The 21,924-nt window shown below is 40.7% G+C and overlaps 1 protein-coding gene across 1 annotated transcript in view; it reads right to left on the bottom strand.

Moving 5' to 3' along the window:
• Positions 1 to 21,924, bottom strand: part of DYNC1LI1 (dynein cytoplasmic 1 light intermediate chain 1) — a gene marked incomplete at its 5' end in the record, with an annotated part of 45,091 nt that overhangs the window by 18,090 nt on the left and 5,077 nt on the right. The window contains 2 exons of the mRNA XM_082848711.1: positions 3,213 to 3,443; positions 4,181 to 4,297. Coding sequence (XP_082704837.1) covers positions 3,213 to 3,443; positions 4,181 to 4,297 — 348 coding nt within the window. The remainder of the gene's footprint in view (positions 1 to 3,212; positions 3,444 to 4,180; positions 4,298 to 21,924) is intronic.

Genomic DNA, 21,924 nt, shown 5'->3' with positions numbered 1-21,924 from the left:
CCAAAAATGGGCAGAAGACCTAAATAGACATTTCTCCTAAGAAGACATACAGATGGCCAAGAAACACATGAAAAGTTGCTCAACATCACTAATAATTAGAGAAATGCAAATCAAAACTACAATGAGGTATCACCTCACACCAGTTAGAATGGGCATCATCAGAAAATCTACAAACAACAAATGCTGGAGAGGGTGTGGAGAAAAGGGAACCCTCTTGCACTGTTGGTGGGAATGTAATTGATACAGCCACTATGGAGAACAGTATGGAGGTTCCTTAAAAAACTAAAAATAAGGCTTCCCTGGTGGCGCAGTGGTTGAGAGTTCACCTGCCGATGCAGGGGACACGGGTTCATGCCCCGGTCCGGGAAGATCCCACATGCTGCGGAGCGGCTGGGCCCGTGAGCCATGGCCGCTGAGCCTGCGTATCCAAAGCCTGTGCTCCGCAGTGGGAGAGGCCACAACAGTGAGAGGCCCGTGTACCGCCAAAAAAAAAAAAAAAAAACTAAAAATAGAATTACCATATGATCCAGCAATCCCACTACTGGGCATATACCCAGAGAAAACCATAATTCAAAAAGACACATGCACCCCAATGTTCATTGCAGCACTATTTACAACAGCCAGGTCATGGAAGCAACCTAAATACCCACTGACAGACAAATGGATAAAGAAGATGTGGTACATATATACAATGGAATATTACTCAGCCATAAAAAAGAACGAAATTGAGTCATTTGTTGAGACGTGGATGGATCTAGAGACTGTCATACAGAGTGAAGTAAGTCAGAAAGAGAAAAACAAATATCGTATATTAACGCATGTATGTGGAACCTAGAAAGACGGTACAGATGAACCGGTTTGCAGGGCAGAAGTTGAGACACAGATGTAGAGAACAAACGTATGGACACCAAGGGGGGAAAACTGTGGTGGGGTGGGGATGGTGGTGTGATGAATTGGGCGATTGGGATTGACATGTATACACTGATGTGTATAAAATTGATGACTAATAAGAACCTGCAGTATAAAAAACCAAAAACAAACAAAAAAAATAACACTAAACTTTCTTTGGGTTATTTGTATGGAAATATGTTAATATAAATGTTTCAGACACTACATGAAATTTCTAAAAATCTTATATGTTCTGGTATAATGTTATAAGTCATAATTCTAGTTATTTAAAATGTATATCTCAGAAATAACTGAATTTCCTTGTCAATTGCATTATTATGAACTTTCATCAAATCTTTTTTTTTCTTTTTAAGGATCCTCCAGTAGGAGCTGGGGCCTCAAGGATGCCTGCCTCTTTGAGAGTTTTGTTGTCTAGGGGATTGTCAGCCTCATGACTGCTCCTTCTTTTTTTTTTTTTTGGCAGTATGCGGGCCTCTCACTGCTGTGGCCTCTCCCGTTGCGGAGCACAGGCTCCGGATGCACAGGCTTAGCGGCCATGGCTCACGGGCCCAGCCACTCCGTGGCATGTGGGATCTTCCCGGACCGGGGCACGAACCCACATCCCCTGCATCGGCAGGCGGACTCTCAACCACTACGCCACCAGGGAAGCCCTCATCAAATCTTTAACCGTGGTCATTTTTAAGTCTTTTGTCATTTACAGAGAGTTCCGGGTGTACTCTGATGCTTTTGCAAAAATGTTCTTATAAAAGGGTTTCATCTTCAAGGAATTCATAGAAAAGACTCTGACAATACAGGTTTCTGGTAACTGACTATACTGCTGAACTGAATGAATGAGCATTTTCAGAACTCTAATGGAAAACTGATGGATTCATAAAAGTGCTAACAAAAGATCAAGATGAAAAAAAATTAATTACATGGGACTGAGTGAACTGATGAGGATGATTATAATTTTTGTGATTTTCTGTTTGAATAAAAAAAAGTTAATGTGAATACACCAAGAGCGTTAACAATGTATACTTTGATTTAGTAATTACTCTTCAAGGAATTCTTAAGGGACCAGTGACAGATACACACACACAGCGATTTCCATACAACTGATTTTCATGTTTAAAGGCAAAACAACCAATTTGGAAACAAATTATCCACAGCACAGGATTAAAACAGTATATGGGGGAATATTATACAGAGCCACAAAGAAGGAAAACTGTCCTGAACTTACATGGGGTCAGGAGGAGGGAGTCTTGAACAGTTGAGCATGATTCCACCAGGAACAGAGGGGCATGCGTATACCTTTAGCAGCTCTGGTAGCTATTACCCTTCAAATCAGAGGCTGAAATCTAATTGGTTCTCAAGTTACAGCATGCACCAGATTTCAGCAGTTTCTGATTCAGCAGTCTGGGAAAGGGCCTGAGAATGTGTATTTCTCACAAGCTCTCAACTGTACTGATACTGATGCTGCTGGTCTTAGGACCACACGCTGAAAACCACTGACTGCTATAGAATAAATTTTGAGAGGGGGGAGAAAAGCCCCAGAGGTAATGGCCAACAAGGAAAAAAAGGTATAGATTAAAAGCAGTTAGACATCCTTTTCAATAATTTAGGACATACATTCTCTTAAGTTTTTACTGTTTCCGTGCATATAAATTCCAGTAAGCTGTCAAATTTCCCCTAAAAGTTATCGGCTAACAATAGCAAAGAACAGCAGCATACCATCTATATATTTTCTTAAGCAAAGTGCAACACTGACATATGAAGAGCTCTCAGTGAAATTAAGAACTGTGACAAGTGGCTTACAACTTGTTAGAAATGACCCGTATCATTTTCATAATTTCCATGAAAATTTCCAACTTACATGGGCACGTACAAAATATATTATGTACTTTGTAAATCATAAAACCAGCTTAACATCTTTATATTTATGTTGTTACTCAACATTTTTATGGACATACTTCATTTTGACAAGGTTAATAAAGATTGCTCTACTTATCAAGAAACGAGACTACTGAAAATGAGCAGCTGAAGAAAGATTCAGATTTTTTTATCCTGAAAACCCGCTTTTCAAAATGAACACATACGGCCTTTTGGCAAAGAAGAAAAGGCGCCTCTACTAAAGAGTCTGCCGTTATGTGTATGTTTCCAATGTAAAACTATATTAAAACAGCACATCATTCAAACTGAATTTCAAAAGCAGTACTCTCACTGAGTTTCCTTCATTAAACCTTATTCAAAGTCAAAAGTTCCTGACAATTCTGATAGTCAGCTAGGATATTTTGTCTTTGAAATCTATTTTCTAGACTACTCACACTTTTGTTCCATTTCTTTCATTTCTTCAGGAGGAATTTTCAATTTGTCAATATGTTCTCTAACAACACTTGCCCATTTCTGTAAAGAATCCAAAGCAGTCCAAGGCTTTGACATATCAACAACCAACGTAACTAGAGTGTCCTTCAGAGAAATGGCATCCAGTGAAAATTTAAGGAGGCCTTTGTGATACGGGTCTCCATCCAAGATCCATACATTACATCTTGTTTGATCTACAACAGACAAAAGAAAGTTACCAAGGCAACAGGATAAAGTCATTTCATCATCCAACTAACAATACTACTTGGTATTTTAAGGCATCTCCACAGGAGATGTCTCCTTTGGCAAGGTTCACCTACTTGGGTTACATCTACCAATTCAGTAAAGTCCTAATGAATACTCAAGAAAATGATTTAACTGCCAACACAGAAAATCAGCATCCTCTACTTCATATTTCTCAATCCCAAACCACAGACTGAATAACATGTTTCTATTCTTACCATCAGCAGATAGAGCCATGCATATTCAAGATATTATATACGAAAATGAGAAGGCAAGTGATCTATAGAAGAAAAAAATGGCTGATCAGATAAGAAAAGCTGGGGAGTAAATGACACTTTCATGTCGAAAAATGAGACGACGGTAAAAAGAGGGCAAAACAATCATAGGATACTATTATTTCACTATCGGAGGGAAAATGAACTGAAAATTTGAGATTCTTCAAGGTTAGCAAGAAAGCTAAAGTCTGCACACCAATACCTTAAGACGTTTAAAAATACCACTATATGAATCCCAATCTCAAACCAATAAAAGTATGCCCTAACATAACTATTTACTGACCGGCATGACACAGTAGGTCTCCTAGTAAAAAATGACACACTAAGAAAAGTCAAAGACTAATATTAATATGGACAGCAGTGCAACTTGGAAAGACTTCAGTAAACTTACATTACAAATAAACGACACTCACCATCCCTGTCTTCATCATGAACATTTAAGTACAAATATTCCAATCCTCTTCCTTTCTTGTACTCCTCTATTCCCTGAATTTTTCTTATTAAGCTTGTTTTTCCAGCTCCATCTTCACCTGTAAAAAAGGACAAATCTTTAAAATTATAATATGGATTATTAAAGAATGCTTTCTAGTGTGCCAAGAGAAAACCCAACTGGAACGAGCTTCAACCAAAAGGGTAATTTGATGGAAAATAACTAGGTAATTATACAGGTGAAGATGCAGACTTCACCTCCAGGATTCTCTCTCTCTTGGTATCTCTGCTCCTCTTGTTAAGTCTCATTTTATCCTATGACAAATGGCTTCCTCTATGGGTATTTTTCAGGAGGCTCAACTCTTATGCCATCCTCATTTAATCTACAAGGAACAAAAGACTCTCTGGCAGTTTTCAGTCTGAAGACTCTCAGGTAAAGACTCTTAGTTGGCCCAGCTGGGGTTATGTGCATACCTAAGGGCCACTCATGGAGGAAGGATAATACATAAAAACTGACCTGGGCAGGGAACTGTGACTGTAGCCTCACCAAAACCATGAAGCCATAAGAAATATGCGCAAAGGAGAGGAGTGAGGATTGGGGATAGTGAGTTGGGCAAAGACAAGGGCAGAGAAAATGTAGAATAGACAAAAATAAAATGTAGACTTAAAAAATATTAATAGCAAGAAATCATGTGATTTAAACTTGGCACAAATTTTAAAAGTTTAAAACTAGGCTAGCTAGTCAATGTTTTGGTGAGTTTCTTTTATATTGTGAATTTATTTAAATACTACATGTTACTATTTCATGGACTTATTTTGTTATTGGCAATATTGTGTTATTGGTACTTAATAAAGGTGAGTTTCTTGGATCTAAGGACTTATTTCTGAAGACTCATGAGTTCTCTGAGAATTTAAAAGTTATTTTCATTTTCACGTTAAGCACTTAAAAAATTCTATATGTCCTGGATCTTCTGAATAACTATCTTTATATCTAAACGCTGTCAGAAAATTGCAGTACCCACCTCTGCAATGGTGTTTATCAACCTTCTGGTACCAAGCTGAGGCCAAGTGATGCAGACGGAACAGAGAAGAGAGTGGCCACATAGGTATGCCAAACTCAAAAGAAAGTGTCCCAGAGCAGTCAGTGCTATTTTCAACTGTACTGGTCAGAATGGTTCTGAACCATTTCCAACATTTCACAGCAATAAGTATAGACTTAACTAAGCAATAAAGAACTTGCCATTAAATGAGTATTTACTTTTCAGTACTATTTTTGCAGTGAACCATTAAAATGGTCCATCAAAATACAGACTGGGTTGAAAACAGGAATATCTATGATAATGACATGAGTTCCATTATGATCATGCTTAAAATGGACATCATAAGGTTAACCAGTGAAAAATAAAATACATAAATACTTTTTTTTAAATTCATTTTATTTATTCATTTAGGCTGCGTTGGGTCTTCGTTGCTGCGCACAGGCTTTCTCTAGTTGTGGCAAGTGGGGGCTACTCTTTGATGCGGTGCGCGGGCTTTTCACCGTGGTGGAAACTCCTCCCCAGTGAATGCTGACCATCATTCATTTCACTGGAGTAATGGTTCTCAAAAATGCATCAGGAGGGCTTCCCTGGTGGCGCAGTGGTTGAGAGTCTGCCTGCCGATGCAGGGGACACGGGTTCGTGCCCCAGTCTGGGAAGATCCCACATGCCGCGGAGCGGCTGGGCCCGTGAGCCATGGCCAGTGAGCCTGCGTGTCCGGAGCCTGTGCTCTGCAACCGGAGAGGCCACAACAGTGAGAGGCCTGCGTATCGCAAAAAAAAAAAAAAAAAAAAAAAAAAGCATCAGGATAACCTGGGGGGCTTGTTAAAACACACTGCTGGGCCTCACCTCCTGGCTTTCTGAGTCAGTAAGTCTGGGGTGGGGCCCATGCACCTGCATTTCTAACAAGTTTCCGGTGTTGCTGATGCAGCTGGTCCAAGGACCACACTTTGAGAACTCAGACGTTTAGATGTCACTTAGACGTTTACTACACTAAGCCAAGCGCTAGGATTACAAAGACCCATGGGTCAAAGTTGCTGTCCTAGGAGCTCATAAATTGGAGAGGGAAAACAAACAGAAGACAATTTCAAGATACTGTCATTAGGACTGCACTAGAGATGTGCAACAAGCAGGAAACCAGACCAAAGGGAAGATCCTGGATTTGCCTGGAAGTCAAAAAGGGCTTTGCACAGAAAGTAACACTTCAGCCAGATCTTGTAGTGTTAATGAAGCACAGAGAGTTAGTCATTCCAGGAAGTAGGAGAGCATATACAGAGGCCTGGAGACAAAGAAGTGTCCTTCTAGAAGGGACAAATAATTTGAATGCATGAAATTTAGAATGTAAGGGGGAAAAGGAGCCAGAAAGTGAGAATAAAAAGGGAATGCCAGATCACAAAGGGCATCCTATGCCAGGCTGAGATGGTTAGGCTTTATCCTGAAGAGTCACTGGCAGTATTTAGGTATTTTAGGAAGATTGCTATCACAGAGGTGTGGAAGAGTGACTGACAAGGGTAGGTTTGGGAGTAAGGAGACTAGATAATAGACAATTACTGGAGTCCTAGCAAGAAATGAGGTAGGCCTTAACTAAAGTATTAGTGGTGTGGTGCGACAGCTGAACTCAAAGGCTGATTTGGCTGGGAGCTGGCAGAGAGGTTAAGGGAAACACAGAGGGCAGAGAAGACCCTCCCTTGCCACAGCTACAGTCGCGCCACCCCTCCTGTTCTACCACTTACCTTTAGGTGGTTGGTCCTAAGTCTTCCTTGCAAGCTTCCACCCCCACCCCCAACATTTGTGTCTCCCAGGGTTCCTTCTTCAGACCTCTATTCTTCTCGCTCTACATATAATTCTAGGGGAATCTCCACACAAGACTTCAATACCACCTATAATCTGGTGACTCACAGACTTCTTTCCAGCCTCAGTCTCTCCTGAACTACTTATTAGTCGTCATTATTTGGATGTCCCATAAATAACTCACATTTCAATATGCACAGAAGTATTAATATCATTATCTTGCATTTTCCCCCCAAACATTCACTTACATAATTATTAATAAAAGAGTCCCACATCAAGGCCCTTATCCATTGTTCCCTCTATTTAGAACATACTCTTCTATGTGTTACCTAAGCTTCTTCGTAACTTCCCTCAAATATCACTTCCTCAGGTAGGCTGTTGTCCCTAACCACCTCATTTAAAATCACAACCTCAATCAATCAATCAATAAAATCACAACCTCCCAACACCCCTACTGCTTCTTGTTTTTTCTCCATTGAACTTACTAACATAATACGGCTTTTTCTTTTTTTTGCTTAGTCACTCCCTACCCCCCAAAACTCCAGAGGAACAGGCATTTTTGTGTTTTGATACTGCTGCATCTCCAGTGCCTATTAACTCTTCATAGTGAAAAGTATATTCCTAATCCTCCTACACAGTAGCCACTGATAGATGTCTCAAACAACAAAAAAATATGCCAAGATATTAATACAAGTTTCACAAATCCCTGAATGAACAAATACAAATTCTGTCCCCTTACCCACTTAGGGAGGGTTCTTTTTTTTTTTTTGGCCGTGCCCTGCGGCATACGGGATCTTAGTTCCCCGATCAGGGGTTAAACCCATGCCCCCTGCAGTGGAAGCACAGAGTCTTTTTTTTTTTTTTTTAAATAAATTTTATTTATTTATTTATTTTTGGCTGCGTTGGTCCTTTGTTGCTGCACGTGGGCTTTCTCTAGTTGCAGCGAGCAGGGGCCACTCTTCGTTGCAGCGCACGGGCTTCTCTTGTGGAGCATGGGTTCTAGGCGCACATGCTTCAGTAGTTGTGGCATGTGGGCTCAGTAGTTGTGGCTCGTGGGCTCTAGAGTGCAGCCTCAGCAGCTGTGGCACACGGGTTTAGCTGCTCCATGGCATGTGGGATCTTTCCAGACCAGGGCTAGAACCCGTGTCCCCTGCACTGGCAGGCGGGTTCTTAACCACTATGCCATCAGGGAAGTCCCAGCACGGAGTCTTAAGCACTGGACTGCTAGGGAAGTCCTGGGAGGGTTTTTAAACTTTAGTGTGCATTAATGCAAAAGCCTCAGAAGTCAGGACAGAAAAGGGATGAAATTTCAAGTCCATCAATGTGCTTCTATATAAGAAAAATTAAAGGACTGTAGTTTACCTCCCTTTGCCCACAGCCTAGTCAAACAGAACCATCATTGGCTTCTGCTTCCATCTCTATGAAAGCAGCAGGAGCAGCAAACACACAGTGCCTACCGTATGCATCTAACCAGCAGTAATTCCAACACAACCACAACTCTAGCGGAATGATGATTACCTCCCATTTGAGGATACCTGGGGCTCAGAATTGTTAAAGTATCTTATCCAAAGTCTCAAACAGGTAGGAAATGACAAGGCCAGAATCTGAATTCATATGAATTGAACTCCAAAGCACCCTCTTTCCAATATACAACAAATAAACAATAATTAAATCTTTAGAAGACTATTAAACATACTGCTTATTATTTTTGTATTATGACAAAAGAATAAGACATTCCTGCTTCCAGGGGTCACTTATTTTCAGAAGAAAAAGAAAAATGATTTAATGCATTCCTCTCTGGGGGCAGCCTCTGAGTGATGGATGGTTATGTTCCCATTCTCCTGATTCTACCTCTAAGGATTGGGAAAGAAGTTTGTTTTACTATACTAATTTCTTCTCTCCTGGAATTTTAAACCTTGGGGACCCTTTTTGTTTTTTTTGCAGTACGTGGGCCTCTCACTGTTGTGGCCTCTCCCGTTGCGGAGCACAGGCTCCGGACGCGCAGGCTCAGTGGCCATGGCTCACGGGCCCAGCCGCTCCACGGCATGTGGGATCTTCCCGGACTGGGGCACGAACCCATGTCCCCTGCATCGGCAGGCGGTCTCTCAACCACTGCACCACCAGGGAAGCCCTTGGGGACCCATTTTAAGAAAAATTTTACAACATTAAATTTGGAAAAAAAGAGTATACTGTCAAATAAATGGAATACGGTAAATATGGTAGTTAGAGATTTTTATATGGTAAATATGGTAGTTAGAGATTTTTTCCTCCCATTCTGTGATTTGAAATTTCTCATTTCTGGTAACAAATTACAAGTGTTCACAATGAGAATAAAGAACATTTCATAAACACACACAGGTTATAAGGAACTCTAACGACATCCTCACTACTTAGAGATGAGGAAACTGAGGCCAGGCCACAGTCACAAAGACTGTGGGACATGGTGACAGCAATCCAAACCTCCCAAGAGAATCCAAGTCAACCTTCTCAAGAGTGCAACTCCCCTTTGTCCTCAGAAGAAAATACAACGAGGGAAGAAAAACAGAAGAATATCTTATTCTCAAGAATATTCTAAACCTAACTAACAAAGAAGATTCTCAAGATGCTTGAAGACGCACTTTGCTTGCCAAAACAAAGTCTTTCTGGGAACAAAATTTCTCCCGTCTTCAACTTTAATGACATTTGGAAGTTACAGATGGTTGAAAATTAAACATTCATATTCTACACATTTTAAAATAAGTCTTAAGCCTCAATTATAATGACCATTTTCTGTTGCTGTCACCTTTTTTTTTTTTTTTTTTACACCTAAATGAACTCTGACATGATTTGTCTTGATGGCAAATGCAGACATCTGAAAACAGATTTCCTGAAAGGTCTACAGAGGCCAATGAAGACATACTCTGTAAACAAAATCTCATTTGTTACCTACTATTTCCAGAAATCTCATCTGAGGTATTTGCAAAGATATAGTCTTGTTCTAGGGTTATACACATCTTCCAACCACATTATTTGTTAGACTGCTTTTTCTCTCTGTCTTAACCCATCGGCCTCCCAGTTCTCTTCTCTCACTATATAAACATACCACTCAAAAGTGAACATTCACCAAGTTCATACCACGCTCTAATCCATTCCGTACCCTGCAGCTGAGTGATCTTCCTGAATCATGCCACTCTCCCTCTTAAGACCCTGAAAGGGATTCTAGTTAATGATATTCATGCTGAAGTATTTAAAGGGAAATACACCAACATCTGCAATTTACTTTGAAATGCACTTTTTTCATAGTTGCATGGTGGGACACATATGATAAGGCAAAAATAGTTAAATGTTAATGGAAGAATCTGTGTTTGGGTATATGAATATTAACTGTAAAATTCCTTCAACTTTTCCATATGTTGGGAATTTTCATAAAATGTCAGAAAAAAAACCCTACGGGTCTTCCTGCTGTTCTTGCAGTAAAGGGCAAACTGTAAAGGCCAATGTCCCTTGCAAAGGCTCCCTCACCTTTCCTGCCCATCTCTCACCATGTCCCACCACCTGCACGCTAGGCTCCAGCCACTCACAACCTCTTCCAGTGCAGCAGAGAGGCCTTGCTCTCTCAACTCTAAATCTTCACACATGCTTTCACTTCTTTCTGGAACATTCTTCCCCTCCCCTCACTGCACGTGGGAGAACCCTACCTTATCCTTCCTGTCTCAGTTTAGTCTCCTCTAAGAAGCTTTCTCTTATTCCAGAAGTCTGGTTAAGCACCCTCCTTTGTACTTCCACAACATACCACACACTTCATATACTTCACTGTAGTGTGTCAGCTTATTTGTGTGTTTCCTTCAGTGTGTCACGTCTGTCCCCTTCTTTCAACAAATATTCTCTGGGCAAGTAATCTTAACAGTAAGCAAGATATAAAGTCCTTGCTTTTAAGATGCTTACAGGAAAGAAATTATCCCATTCTTAACGGGTACTTGCTTGCTTGCTCGCCAAAACCAGAAACCGTATCTTAGTCTCTCTGGGCTGCTATAACAAAAACACCATAGGCTGGGTGGCTTTTAACAACAGACATGTATTTCTAACAGTTCTGGAGGCTGGGAAGTCCAAGATCAAAGTGCTGGCAGGTTTGGTGTCTAGTAAGGGCTGGCTTCCTGGGTCAGGGACAGTTTTCTCACTGTGTCCTCACATGGCAGAAAGGGTGAGAGAGCTCTCTGGAATCTCTTTTGTAAGGGTCCTAACCCCATTCATGAGGGTTCCACCTTCATGGCCTAATCATCTGCCAAAGACCCCACCTCCTAATGCCATCATATTGGGGGTTAGAATTTTAACATGAATTTGAGGGGACTCATTCACTCTATAGCACCTGTCCTATACACAGAAGATCCTTTACCAACATTCTTATCTCTTAATCACAACCACATGGAGTCTCTGTTTTCATAACTATACCTCATCTGTCATTGCTTATCCTAGGCCTTTACCACAATCTACTATAATAATTCATCACTCATACCTATAAAATTCAAGCGGCTCCCTCTCATCAATAACAGATCATAAAACATACCTCCTTCACTAAACTTAGGAAAACTTTCTAGTCACTGTACCGAGTTGTCGGTATTCAGCTGCCTTGCCACAGCCAAGCTGAACTAAGTTTGAAGATACTAAAAAGTCTGTCATGAACCTTCTCTTTATTCTACTATACAATTAGAAGGATCAAAAAATGTTAAAATTCAGGATGCCTATGTTTTGAATTGATGGACATTTAAAAATCATCTTTAATGGCCTAACCATTCAATAAACAAAAGCCATTAAATTCCAAGTCATTTTTGGAAAACACAACACAGAGCCTAATAGTATGAGTAAAATAAAGTAAAAATTACATACATACTTCATTCTATCCAATTAATATACCTTTAGAGTGGCAAGTAGGACAATGGGGCCTGTGTGGCTTCAAACAATGCTGAAAGAATGCACCTACGTAACATCTATGAACTTTAAGAAAGTTTTATCTTCAATTCCTCAGCCTTCAGCTGGCAGCGAAACAGACACACCAGCATTAAGGGTGCCAGCCAAATAGTTAATGATCTGTAAACATATACCTGTACAAGCAGAGAGTTCCTGTTTAAACAGACTAAGATGAAAGCCCTTCTACAAAGCACTCTTTAGTGATGATGTTAAAATTATTCTCTAAATAGTTCATCTAAATGTGCATTTCTATATTAGGTTTTCTTAAAGAGGGCATATTTTAAAGGTGTTTTAAAAACAAATCAGGGAACTTCCTGGTGGTGCAGCAGTTAGCATCCCATGCTTTCACTGCTGATGGCCAAGGTTCAATCCCTGGTCGAGGAACTAGGATCCCACAAGCCATGGGGCACAGCAAAAAAATAAATAAATAAAACCTATAACTAGAGCTTCCAAGACAAGATGGCAGAGTAGAAAAATGTGAGCTCACCTTTTCTTACAAAAACACCAAAATCACAACTAACTGCTGAACAATCATCAACAAAAAAACTCTGGAACCTACCAAAAAAGATATCCCACATCCAAAGACAAAGAATAAGTCACAATGAGACAGTAAGAGGGGGCACAATCACGATAAAATCAAATCCCATACCCACCGGATGGGCGACCCACAAACTGAAAAATAATTATACCACAGAAGTTCTCCTACAGGAGTGAAAGTTCTGAGCCCCACATCAGGCTCCCCAGCCTGCAGGTCTGGCAATGGGAGGAAAAGTTCCCAGAGAATCTGGCTTTGAAGGCCATCAGGGTTTGTTTGTTTGTTTGTTTTTCAGTACGTGGGCCTCTCACTGTTGTGGCCTCTCCCGTTGCGGAGCACAGGCTCCGGACGCGCAGACCCAGCGGCCATGGCTCACAGGCCCAGCCGCTTCGCGGCACGTGGGATCTTCCCGGACCCGGGCACGAACCCGTGTCCCCTGCATCGGCAGGCAGACTCTCAACCACTGCATCACCAGGGAAGCCCGGCCATCAGGGTTTGATTGCAGCAATTCCACAGGGCTGGGGGAAACAGAAACTCCACTCTTGGAGGGCGCACACAAGGTTTCATGCACATCAGGACCCAGGGAAAAGAGCAGTAGCCTCATAAGAACCCGGACCAGACCTACCTGCTGGTATTACAGGGTCTCCTGCAGAGGCGGGGGGCAGCTGTGGCTCATTGCGGGGACAAAGACACTGGCAGCAGTAGTTCTGGGGAGTACTCAGGGGCGTGAGCCCTCCTGGAGGCGGCCATTTTCTCACCAAGACATGGCCCCTCCCCACAGCCTGTAGGCTCCAGTGTTGGGATGCTTCACGCCAAACAACCAACAGGGTGGGAACACAGCCCCACCCATCAGCAGACAGACTAATACTTAAAAGTTTTCCTGAGCACACAGCTCCCCACTAAACACACTCCCTGACACAACCCTGCACACCAGAGGGACAACACCCACCTCCACCCACCAGGGCAGCAGCCAGTCCCTCTGACCAGGAAGCCTCCACAAGCCTCTTAGACAGCTTCATCCACCAGGAGGCAAGACAGCAGAAGCAAGAAGAACTACAACCCTGCAGGCTGCAGAATGGAAACCACAATCACAGTAAGGTAGAGAAAATGAGATGGCAGAGGGAAATGTTCCAGATGAAGGAACAAGATAACACCCCAAAAGAACTAAGTGAAGTGGAGATAGGCCATCTACCTGAAAAAGAATTCAGAGTAATAATAGTAAAGATGAGCCAAGATCTTGGAAAAAGAATGGAGGGAAAGATCGAGAAGATACAAGAAATGTTTAACAAAGACCTAGAAGAACTAACGAACAAACAGAAATAAACGGTAAATAACTGAAATAAAAAACACACTAGAAAGAAACAATAGTAGAATAAATGAGACAGAAGAACAGATAAGAAGACAGAATGGTGGAAATCACTGCCGCAGAACAGAATAAAGAAAAAAAGAATGAAAAAAAATGAAGACAGTCTAAGAGACCTCTGGGACAACACTAAACACACCAACATTCACATTATAGGGGTCCCAGAAGGAGAAGAGAGAGAGAAAGGACCTGAGAAAACATTTGAAGAGATAATAGCTGAAAATTTTCCTAACATGGGAAAGAAAGGAAACAGTCACCCAAGTCCAGGAAGCACAGAGAGTCCCAGGCAGGATAAACCCAAGGTGGAACATGCTGAGACACATAGCAATCAAACTGACAAAAATTAAAGAAAAAATATTAAAAATAATAAATAATATACAAGGCAATTCCCATAAGGTTATCAGCTGATTTCTCAACAGAAACTCCACAGGCCAGAAGGGGGTGGCATAATATATCGAAAGTGATGAAAGGAAAGAACCTACAACCAAGAATACTCAGCAAGGGGCTTCCCTGGTGGTGCAGTGGTTGAGAGTCCGCCTGCCGATGCAGGGGACACGGGTTCGTGCCCCAGTCTGGGAGGACCCCACATGCCGCAGAGCAGCTGGGCCCGTGAGCCATGGCTGCTGGGCCTGTGCGTCCAGAGCCTGTGCTCCACAATGGGAGAGGCCACAGCAGTGGGAGGCCCACGTACCGCAAAAAAAAAAAAAAAAAAAAAAAGAACACTCAGCAAGGTTCTCATTCAGATTTGACAAGCAAAAGCTAAGAAAATTCAGCATTTCCTCTAAGATCAGGAACAAGACAAGGATGTCCACTCCCGCCACTTTTATACAACACAGTTTTTAAGTCCTAGCCACAGCAATCAGAGAAGAAAAAGAAATAAAAGGAATCCAAATTGGAAAAGAAGTGAAACTGTCACTGTTTGCAGATGACACGATACTATACATATAAAATCCTAAAGATGTTACCAGAAAACTACTAGAGCTCATCAATGAATTCAGTAAATTTGCAGGATACAAAATAAATACGCAGAAATCTATTATGTTTCTATACACTAACAACAAAAGACCAGAAAGAGAAATTAAAGAAACAATCCTATTTACCACTGCATCAAATAGAATAAAACACCTGGGAATAAACCTACGTAAGGAGGCAAAAGACCTGTACTCGGAAAACTAAGACACTGATGAAAGAAATCAAAGATGACACAAACAGATGCAAAGATATGATATACCATGCTCTTGTATTGAAAGAATCAATACTGTCAAAATGACTATACTACCCAAGGCAATCTACAGATTCAGTGCAATCCCTATCAAATTACCAAAGGCATTTTTCACAGAACTAGAACAAAAAAAATTTTAATTTGTATGGAGACACAAAAGGCCCCAAACAGCCAAAGCAATCTTGATAAAGAAAAACAGAGCTGGATGAATCAGCCTCCCTGACTTAGACTATACTACAAAGCTACAGTCATCAAAACAGTTTGATACTGGCACAAAAACAGAAATATAGATCAATGGAACAGGATAGACAGCCCAGAAATAAACCCACACACCCATGGTCAATTAATCTACAACAAAGGAGGCAAGACTATACAGTGGAGAAAAGACAGTCCCTTGAGTAAGTGGTGCTGAGAAAACTGGACAGCTATCTGTAAAAGAATGAAATTAGAATATCCTTTAACACCATACACACAAAAAAACCCAAAATGGATTAAAGAGCTAAATGTAAGAGCTGACACTATAAAACTCTTAGAGGAAAACATAGGAAAAGCACTCTGACATAAATGGCAGCAATATCTTTTTTGATCCATTTCCTAGAGTAATAGAAATAAAAACAAATGGGACCTAATTAAACTCAAAAGCTTTTGCACAGCAAAGGAAACCATAAACAAAATGAAAAGACAACCCATAGAATGGGAGTAAATATTTGCAAATGATGCAAGGGATTAATCTCCAAAATCTACAAACAGCTCATGCAGCTCAAAGAAGCAACCCAATCAAAAAATGGGCAGAAAACCTAAATAGACATTTCTCCAAAGAAAACATACAGATGGCCAAGAGGCACATGGAAAGATGTTCAACATAGCTAATTATTAGAGAAACGCAAATCGAACCTACAACGAGGGACTTCCCTGGTGGCACAGTGGTTAAGAATCCGCCTGCCAATGCAAGGGACATGGGTTCGAGCCCTGGCCCAGGAAGATCCCACATGCCGTGGAGCAACTAAGTCCATGTGCCACAACTACTGAGCCTGTGCTCTGGAGCCTATGAGCCACAACTACTGAAGCCCGCACACCTAGAACCTGTGCTCTGCAATAAGAAAAGCCACCACAATGAGAAGCCCACGCACTACAACAAAGCGTAGCCCCCGCTTGCCACAACTAGAGTAAAGCCCACGCGCAGCAACGAAGACCCAATGCAGCCAAAGGGGAAAAAAAAATGCAATGAGATATCACTTTACACCACTCAGAATGGCCATCATCAAAAAGTCTACAAACAATAAATGCTGGAGAGGGTGTGCAGAAAAAGGAACCCTCCTACGTTGGTGGGAATATAAATTGGTACAGTCACTATGGAGAACAGTACGGAGGTTCCTTAAAAAACTAAGAATAGAGCCACCATATGATCCAGCAATCCCACTCCTGGGTATATATCCAGAGAAGACCAAGGTTCAAAAGGATACATGCACCCCAGTGTTCATTGCAGCGCTGTTTACAATACCCAGGAAATGGAAGCAACCTAAATGTCCATCAACAGAGGAATGGATAAAAAGGATGTAGTACATATATACAATGGAATATTACTCAGCCATTAAAAAGAATGAAATAGTGCCATTTGCAGCAACATGGACGGAGCTGGAGATGATCATACTAAGTAAAGTAAGTCAAACAGATAAAGACAAATATCATATGATACCACTTATATGCGGAATCTATAAAAATGATACAGTGGGGCTTCCCTGGTGGCGCAGTGGTTAAGAATCTGCCTGCCAATGCAGGGGACACAGGTTTGAGCCCTGGTCCAGGAAGATCCCACATGCTGCAGAGCAACTAAGCCCACGTGCTACAACTACTGAGCCTGTGCTCTAGAGCCCGCAAGCCACAACTACTGAAGCCCGCACACCTACAGCCCGTGCTCCACAACAAGAGAAGCCACTACAATGAGAAGCCCGCACACCGCAAAGAAGAGTGGCCCCTGCTCGCCACAACTAGAGAGAGCCTGCGCGCAGCAACGAAGACCCAATGCAGCCATAAATAAATAAATAAATTTTAAAAAATGATACAAATGAACTTATTTACAAAACAGAAACAGACTCACAGAATGAAACAAACTTATGGTTACCAAAGGGGAAAGGCAGGCGGTGGCGGGGGTGGGGGGTGGAGATAAATTGGGAGTTTGGGATTGACATGTACAAACAATTATTTTTAAAATAACCAACAAGGACCTACTGTACAGCACAGGGAACTCTGCTCAATATTCTATAATAACCTAAATGGGAAAAGTATTTGGAAAAGAATAGATACATGTATATGCATAACTGATTCATTTTGCTGTACACCTGAAACTAACACAACATTGTTAATCAACTATACCCCAACATAAAATAAAAATTTAAAAAAACTGTAACTTCTCATTAGATCAAATTCTATTATAATAAAGTTATTTTCATGTCCTCATCCAGGCACTGGGCAACTTTTTCTGTAAGGGACTAGATAGCAATATTGTAGGCTTTGCAGGTCACATAAGGTCTCTGTCACATATTTACCTTTAGTTCCCCCCCTCCAACTCTTTAAAAATGTAAAAAACAAACGAACCCCATTCTTAGCTTGCTGGCCATACTAAAACAGTCTATAGGCCAAACCCTGTCCTAGTGGATGGACCAAAAGGAGGAAAGATTTGTTGATCCAATTACAATGAAATTCTCCATAGCAAATAAGCCTGTATTTCAAATTACTTGTCTGAACCCTATTCAAATAAGTCATTCTCTGTGAGTGAACCAAGTAGAGGTTCCAAGCACTTAAAAGAACTTCGGTTTTACCATAAAGCAGTAACAGCCATCAACTCTCACTTCTCAGCTCAAATTTGAAAACCAAATTGATTACAAAAGAAAAACTCCACACAAAGTCACCAAAACAGTATAGAGGTAAAGGTGTGCTCATGATATTGTTTTACGTCCTCAAAAGATCTAATTCAACAATACAATGTACTGTCCGTAAACTTTATAATGATAATTTAATTAATGAATTAAATATGTGAAGATCTAGGAGATGTGATTTCCAACTATAACACTGTCACCATAAGATGTGTGAACCCGGACAAGTCAGGTATTTCCATTTGCTCCCTGTCTTCTAAACAGAGGGGGAGGTAAATCCAGACAAATCTCTGAAGTGATGGATTTAAAATTCTTTGACTATTACAATTCATACCTCCTTGATCAGTGATACACTAGAAAAAATTTTTTTATAAGACCTCAACAGTGTTTTAAAAAGATAACATAAAAACATGAATCATGAAAATGAGCAGTCAGAACACTAAGTACACACAACACGTTAGCAACAGCTATCTTGAACACTTCCCATGTATGCCACTGATTGAAGTGTTTTACAAACATTACCTCATACAATCCTCAGGATAATCCTAAAAGGCAAACAGTATAATCTGAAAGATTAAGCAATTTGCTAAAGAAGGGTCGGTCAGGATTTAAATCCAGCAATGCTCCTCCACACTATTATCACTGTCACTGATCAGGAGCAGCTTCCAGTCTTCTCCCCCACAGCTCAAGACAGACAGGGATGACAAAAGGTAAAATTAAGCAGCACTCTGCCTCCCTTTCCTCCCAGTTTCCTTTCCTGCTACTGTGGAAAGCTGAAGCACTGTACTCTTCTTGCTCAGCACAGGTTTGTGTGCCTGATGCCTGCTTTCTATGCAGACCTTTGATTCACACTTCCACACTTCTGTAGGAAACTTTATGGTCCACAGCATCATGACAGAGAGAATTCTAACCTGCCATATTCCTTCTTTACCCAAGTAAGATACCAACATTGTAAAATTAACATTTTTGATTTGGCTTTGTATGATATAAAATAAATCATCCTATTTTACCTGAAAGCTCTGGTGACAAGAGCCATGAGGAGTCATCACTGGAGGTACTTTTGGGCTTGGACCCTCTGCATGGCCTTCCATAAATTATCTCATGACCCAGATAGGGTGGGGGGTTTTGATCTGCTGTCCATCTCACAATGAGCATCTCCTCCCTTTCCTCAGCCGGCAAGAGCAGGGAGAAACTTAACCAGCTGTAGCATCTGCACCCGGTGACTCAAGACTACCTCCCTCCAATACGTCAAGGAGTGCACATACAGTGGAAAGTTAGACAAACCCAACCCTGAATCCTAGCTCAGCTGTGTAACCTGGGTTTCAAAGCCCTCTTCTCCAAAACAGTGAACATGCTACACAGTAAAGCACCTAGCAGAACACTCAAGTAACAAGCATAATATATGATACTCCCACCCCATCAGTTCCCTACCTTTGAATATCATCATTCAGCAATCCACATCACATTAAAATCATTTCTCTCACTCGTGCAGCCTGACTAGACATGAACTGAAAACCACTGAGTTTAATTCAATAAACATTCACCAAAGCCAACAAGTGCTGATCCAATGGTTATTAACAGTTCCCATGCTCCAGAAGGTCAAAGTCACACTAATGCAATAGTTCTTAATTAACAAACATGATATATATTGTACAATAAAACTGCCTTTAAATTAACATGCCAATTTTTAACCTACCTACTAGATAGGCAAAAATTAAAATGAATAATCCTTGATGTCAGCAATAGTGCTAGACAAACAAGTACTTTCACATACTGATGGTGGGAATGTAGAATGGTACAGCTTTCCAAAAATACTGTTTAGTAATATACAAAAAGACTTAAAATATATATACTTTTGACCCAGCAATTCAACTTAAAAGAATTTATCCCAAAGATAATATCTGGCAAGTGGAAAATGGGGTATAACAATAATAATCTGTTTACCAATCTTATAATTATGATAGAGCCATATATTTTATTCAGTCATTAAAAGGGAAGAAATCCATATCTACTGCCACACAAAAAAACCCCTCTGATACATAAAGAAAAAAAATCTGACTTCAAAACACAAGGTATGAGCCTATTTTGTTTAAAAAACAAATATACACATAGAAAAAATGAACATTTCTATCCTCATAAATTTTTTTCTCTCTCTCTCTGGCAAGAAACACTAATTTTAAGAGGAAGGTATGTTACACATAATTTCTTTCAGTTCTTTTAATCCCAGGAACTATGAAAGAATCTCAGTTAGGAGGCTGTAATTTGCCCCACAATCCCACAGCTTCGAATGGTAGGAAGGGCTGACTCCCACACCTGGGGGCCTCTAGTTAAGGACTCTTCCACACCTGAGCGCCCCGGGTCTTTTCACCAGGTTTTTAGCTACAGCAACACGTTCCCTTAGTCCTGCAGTGTCCTCCTCCCCACCCTACTTAGCAAAATTTTACTCAGATACCACCTTTTCCATAATAACTTATGTAAGCTATTTAGCAATTATTTCAGACTGACATTTGATTTTTTTTACTATATACTTTGAGTCTTTCCCCACAGAAGGTTATAAGCTCCTGGAGGGCAGGGACCTAGTGAGCCCCGTTTCCTCCTGATGACCCAGCAGAGCATTTTATGCACAGCACGTTCTAATAAATGCTTGATGAACAAATAAATAAAGAGGTTACCTGTGCAGTCTAACAGCCACTGCCCTGACTTTACAAATAAGGCCCCAAAATGTTAGTCCATGGTCACTAAATAGTAACAGTCCCATGCTGAACTTGGGTCTTTTCTTTTTCCTAACTCAAAGCTCCTGTGTGTTTTGCATTTTCAAAGTACTTTTGCTGACCTTCTCTCACATGGACTTCACACCAGCTGACTTACCACTGTATTGGCCGACATCTGTAGTTCTTCCAGCTCTGTTTTCTGTTTTTGACAGCAGCACTAAGGGGAAATATATGAACCACTCTTGACATTTCTTAAACCTGCATTGAAACTATACCTCTAGCTGGAATAAAGTAAAAGCTGGTCATCAATCACCCAATGTTTATTTACTGAGCACCTATTAGGGGCCAAACATCATATTCCATTAACCAGAAACCTCTATTAACTGGCACCTGTGCTTACTGATAAAATTGATGCCCGTAATAGCCTAAAGCAAGGGTCTACAAAGAGCCCACAGGCTAAATCTGGTCTGCTGCCTGTTTTTGCAAATAAAATTTTACTAAATACTGCCACACCCATCCACTTATGGATTATCTATGGCTCTTTGGGGGCTACAAGGGCAGAGTTGAGTAGTTACAACAGGGACCATTATGGCTCACAGAGCCTGGATTATTTACTATGTGGCCTTAATCGACTGCTGACCATCATAAAATATCAATATGCCACTGGACTCTCAAAAACATATTTATTAGCAGTAGTGACACATAACAGGCAATAGTTTCCTTAATCCTTTGAAAATTACCAGTCCAGTATCATATATGTGGTAACACTATTCCTTGCATCACATGCCCATAACCAATCATGCCAGAAAACAGCATCAACTGATAAAAATCTGTGTTTCCCACAAGTCATATAACCTTGGGGATCTTTAATCCCAGCTTCTCCCAAAATTAAGTTTCTGACTGAACAATCTCATTATTTTTAGAGTAAGTCCTCACACAGAAAACCATTCACTTACTTGACAAGTTACTTCTCTTAACAACATCTCTAGTCCAGTGTATATCTTGAGGTTTCCTACTTGCAATAATTCAAACATAATAGAAACCAGTTTTACTCCTGATGATGCTCAGTATTTTGTGGGGGTTTTTTTGGCTGCACACTATCCTGAACTATCATCTTCGGGGAAAAATGCAGACTCGAGATTTCTTCCCTGAGTGGAATCAAACAGCCCACATATACAAAGAAATACTTTACTAATTTAAATCCAATTGCAATATGTTCTCAAAACATTTCTTTAAAAATATACAACTCACA

Source organism: Leucopleurus acutus (genome assembly GCF_964270905.1).
Source record: "Leucopleurus acutus genome assembly, chromosome: 10".
Taxonomy (NCBI): Eukaryota; Metazoa; Chordata; class Mammalia; order Artiodactyla; family Delphinidae; genus Leucopleurus; species Leucopleurus acutus.
Note: the sequence above shows the minus strand (reverse complement) of the source record. Positions and strands in the feature narration are given on the sequence as shown.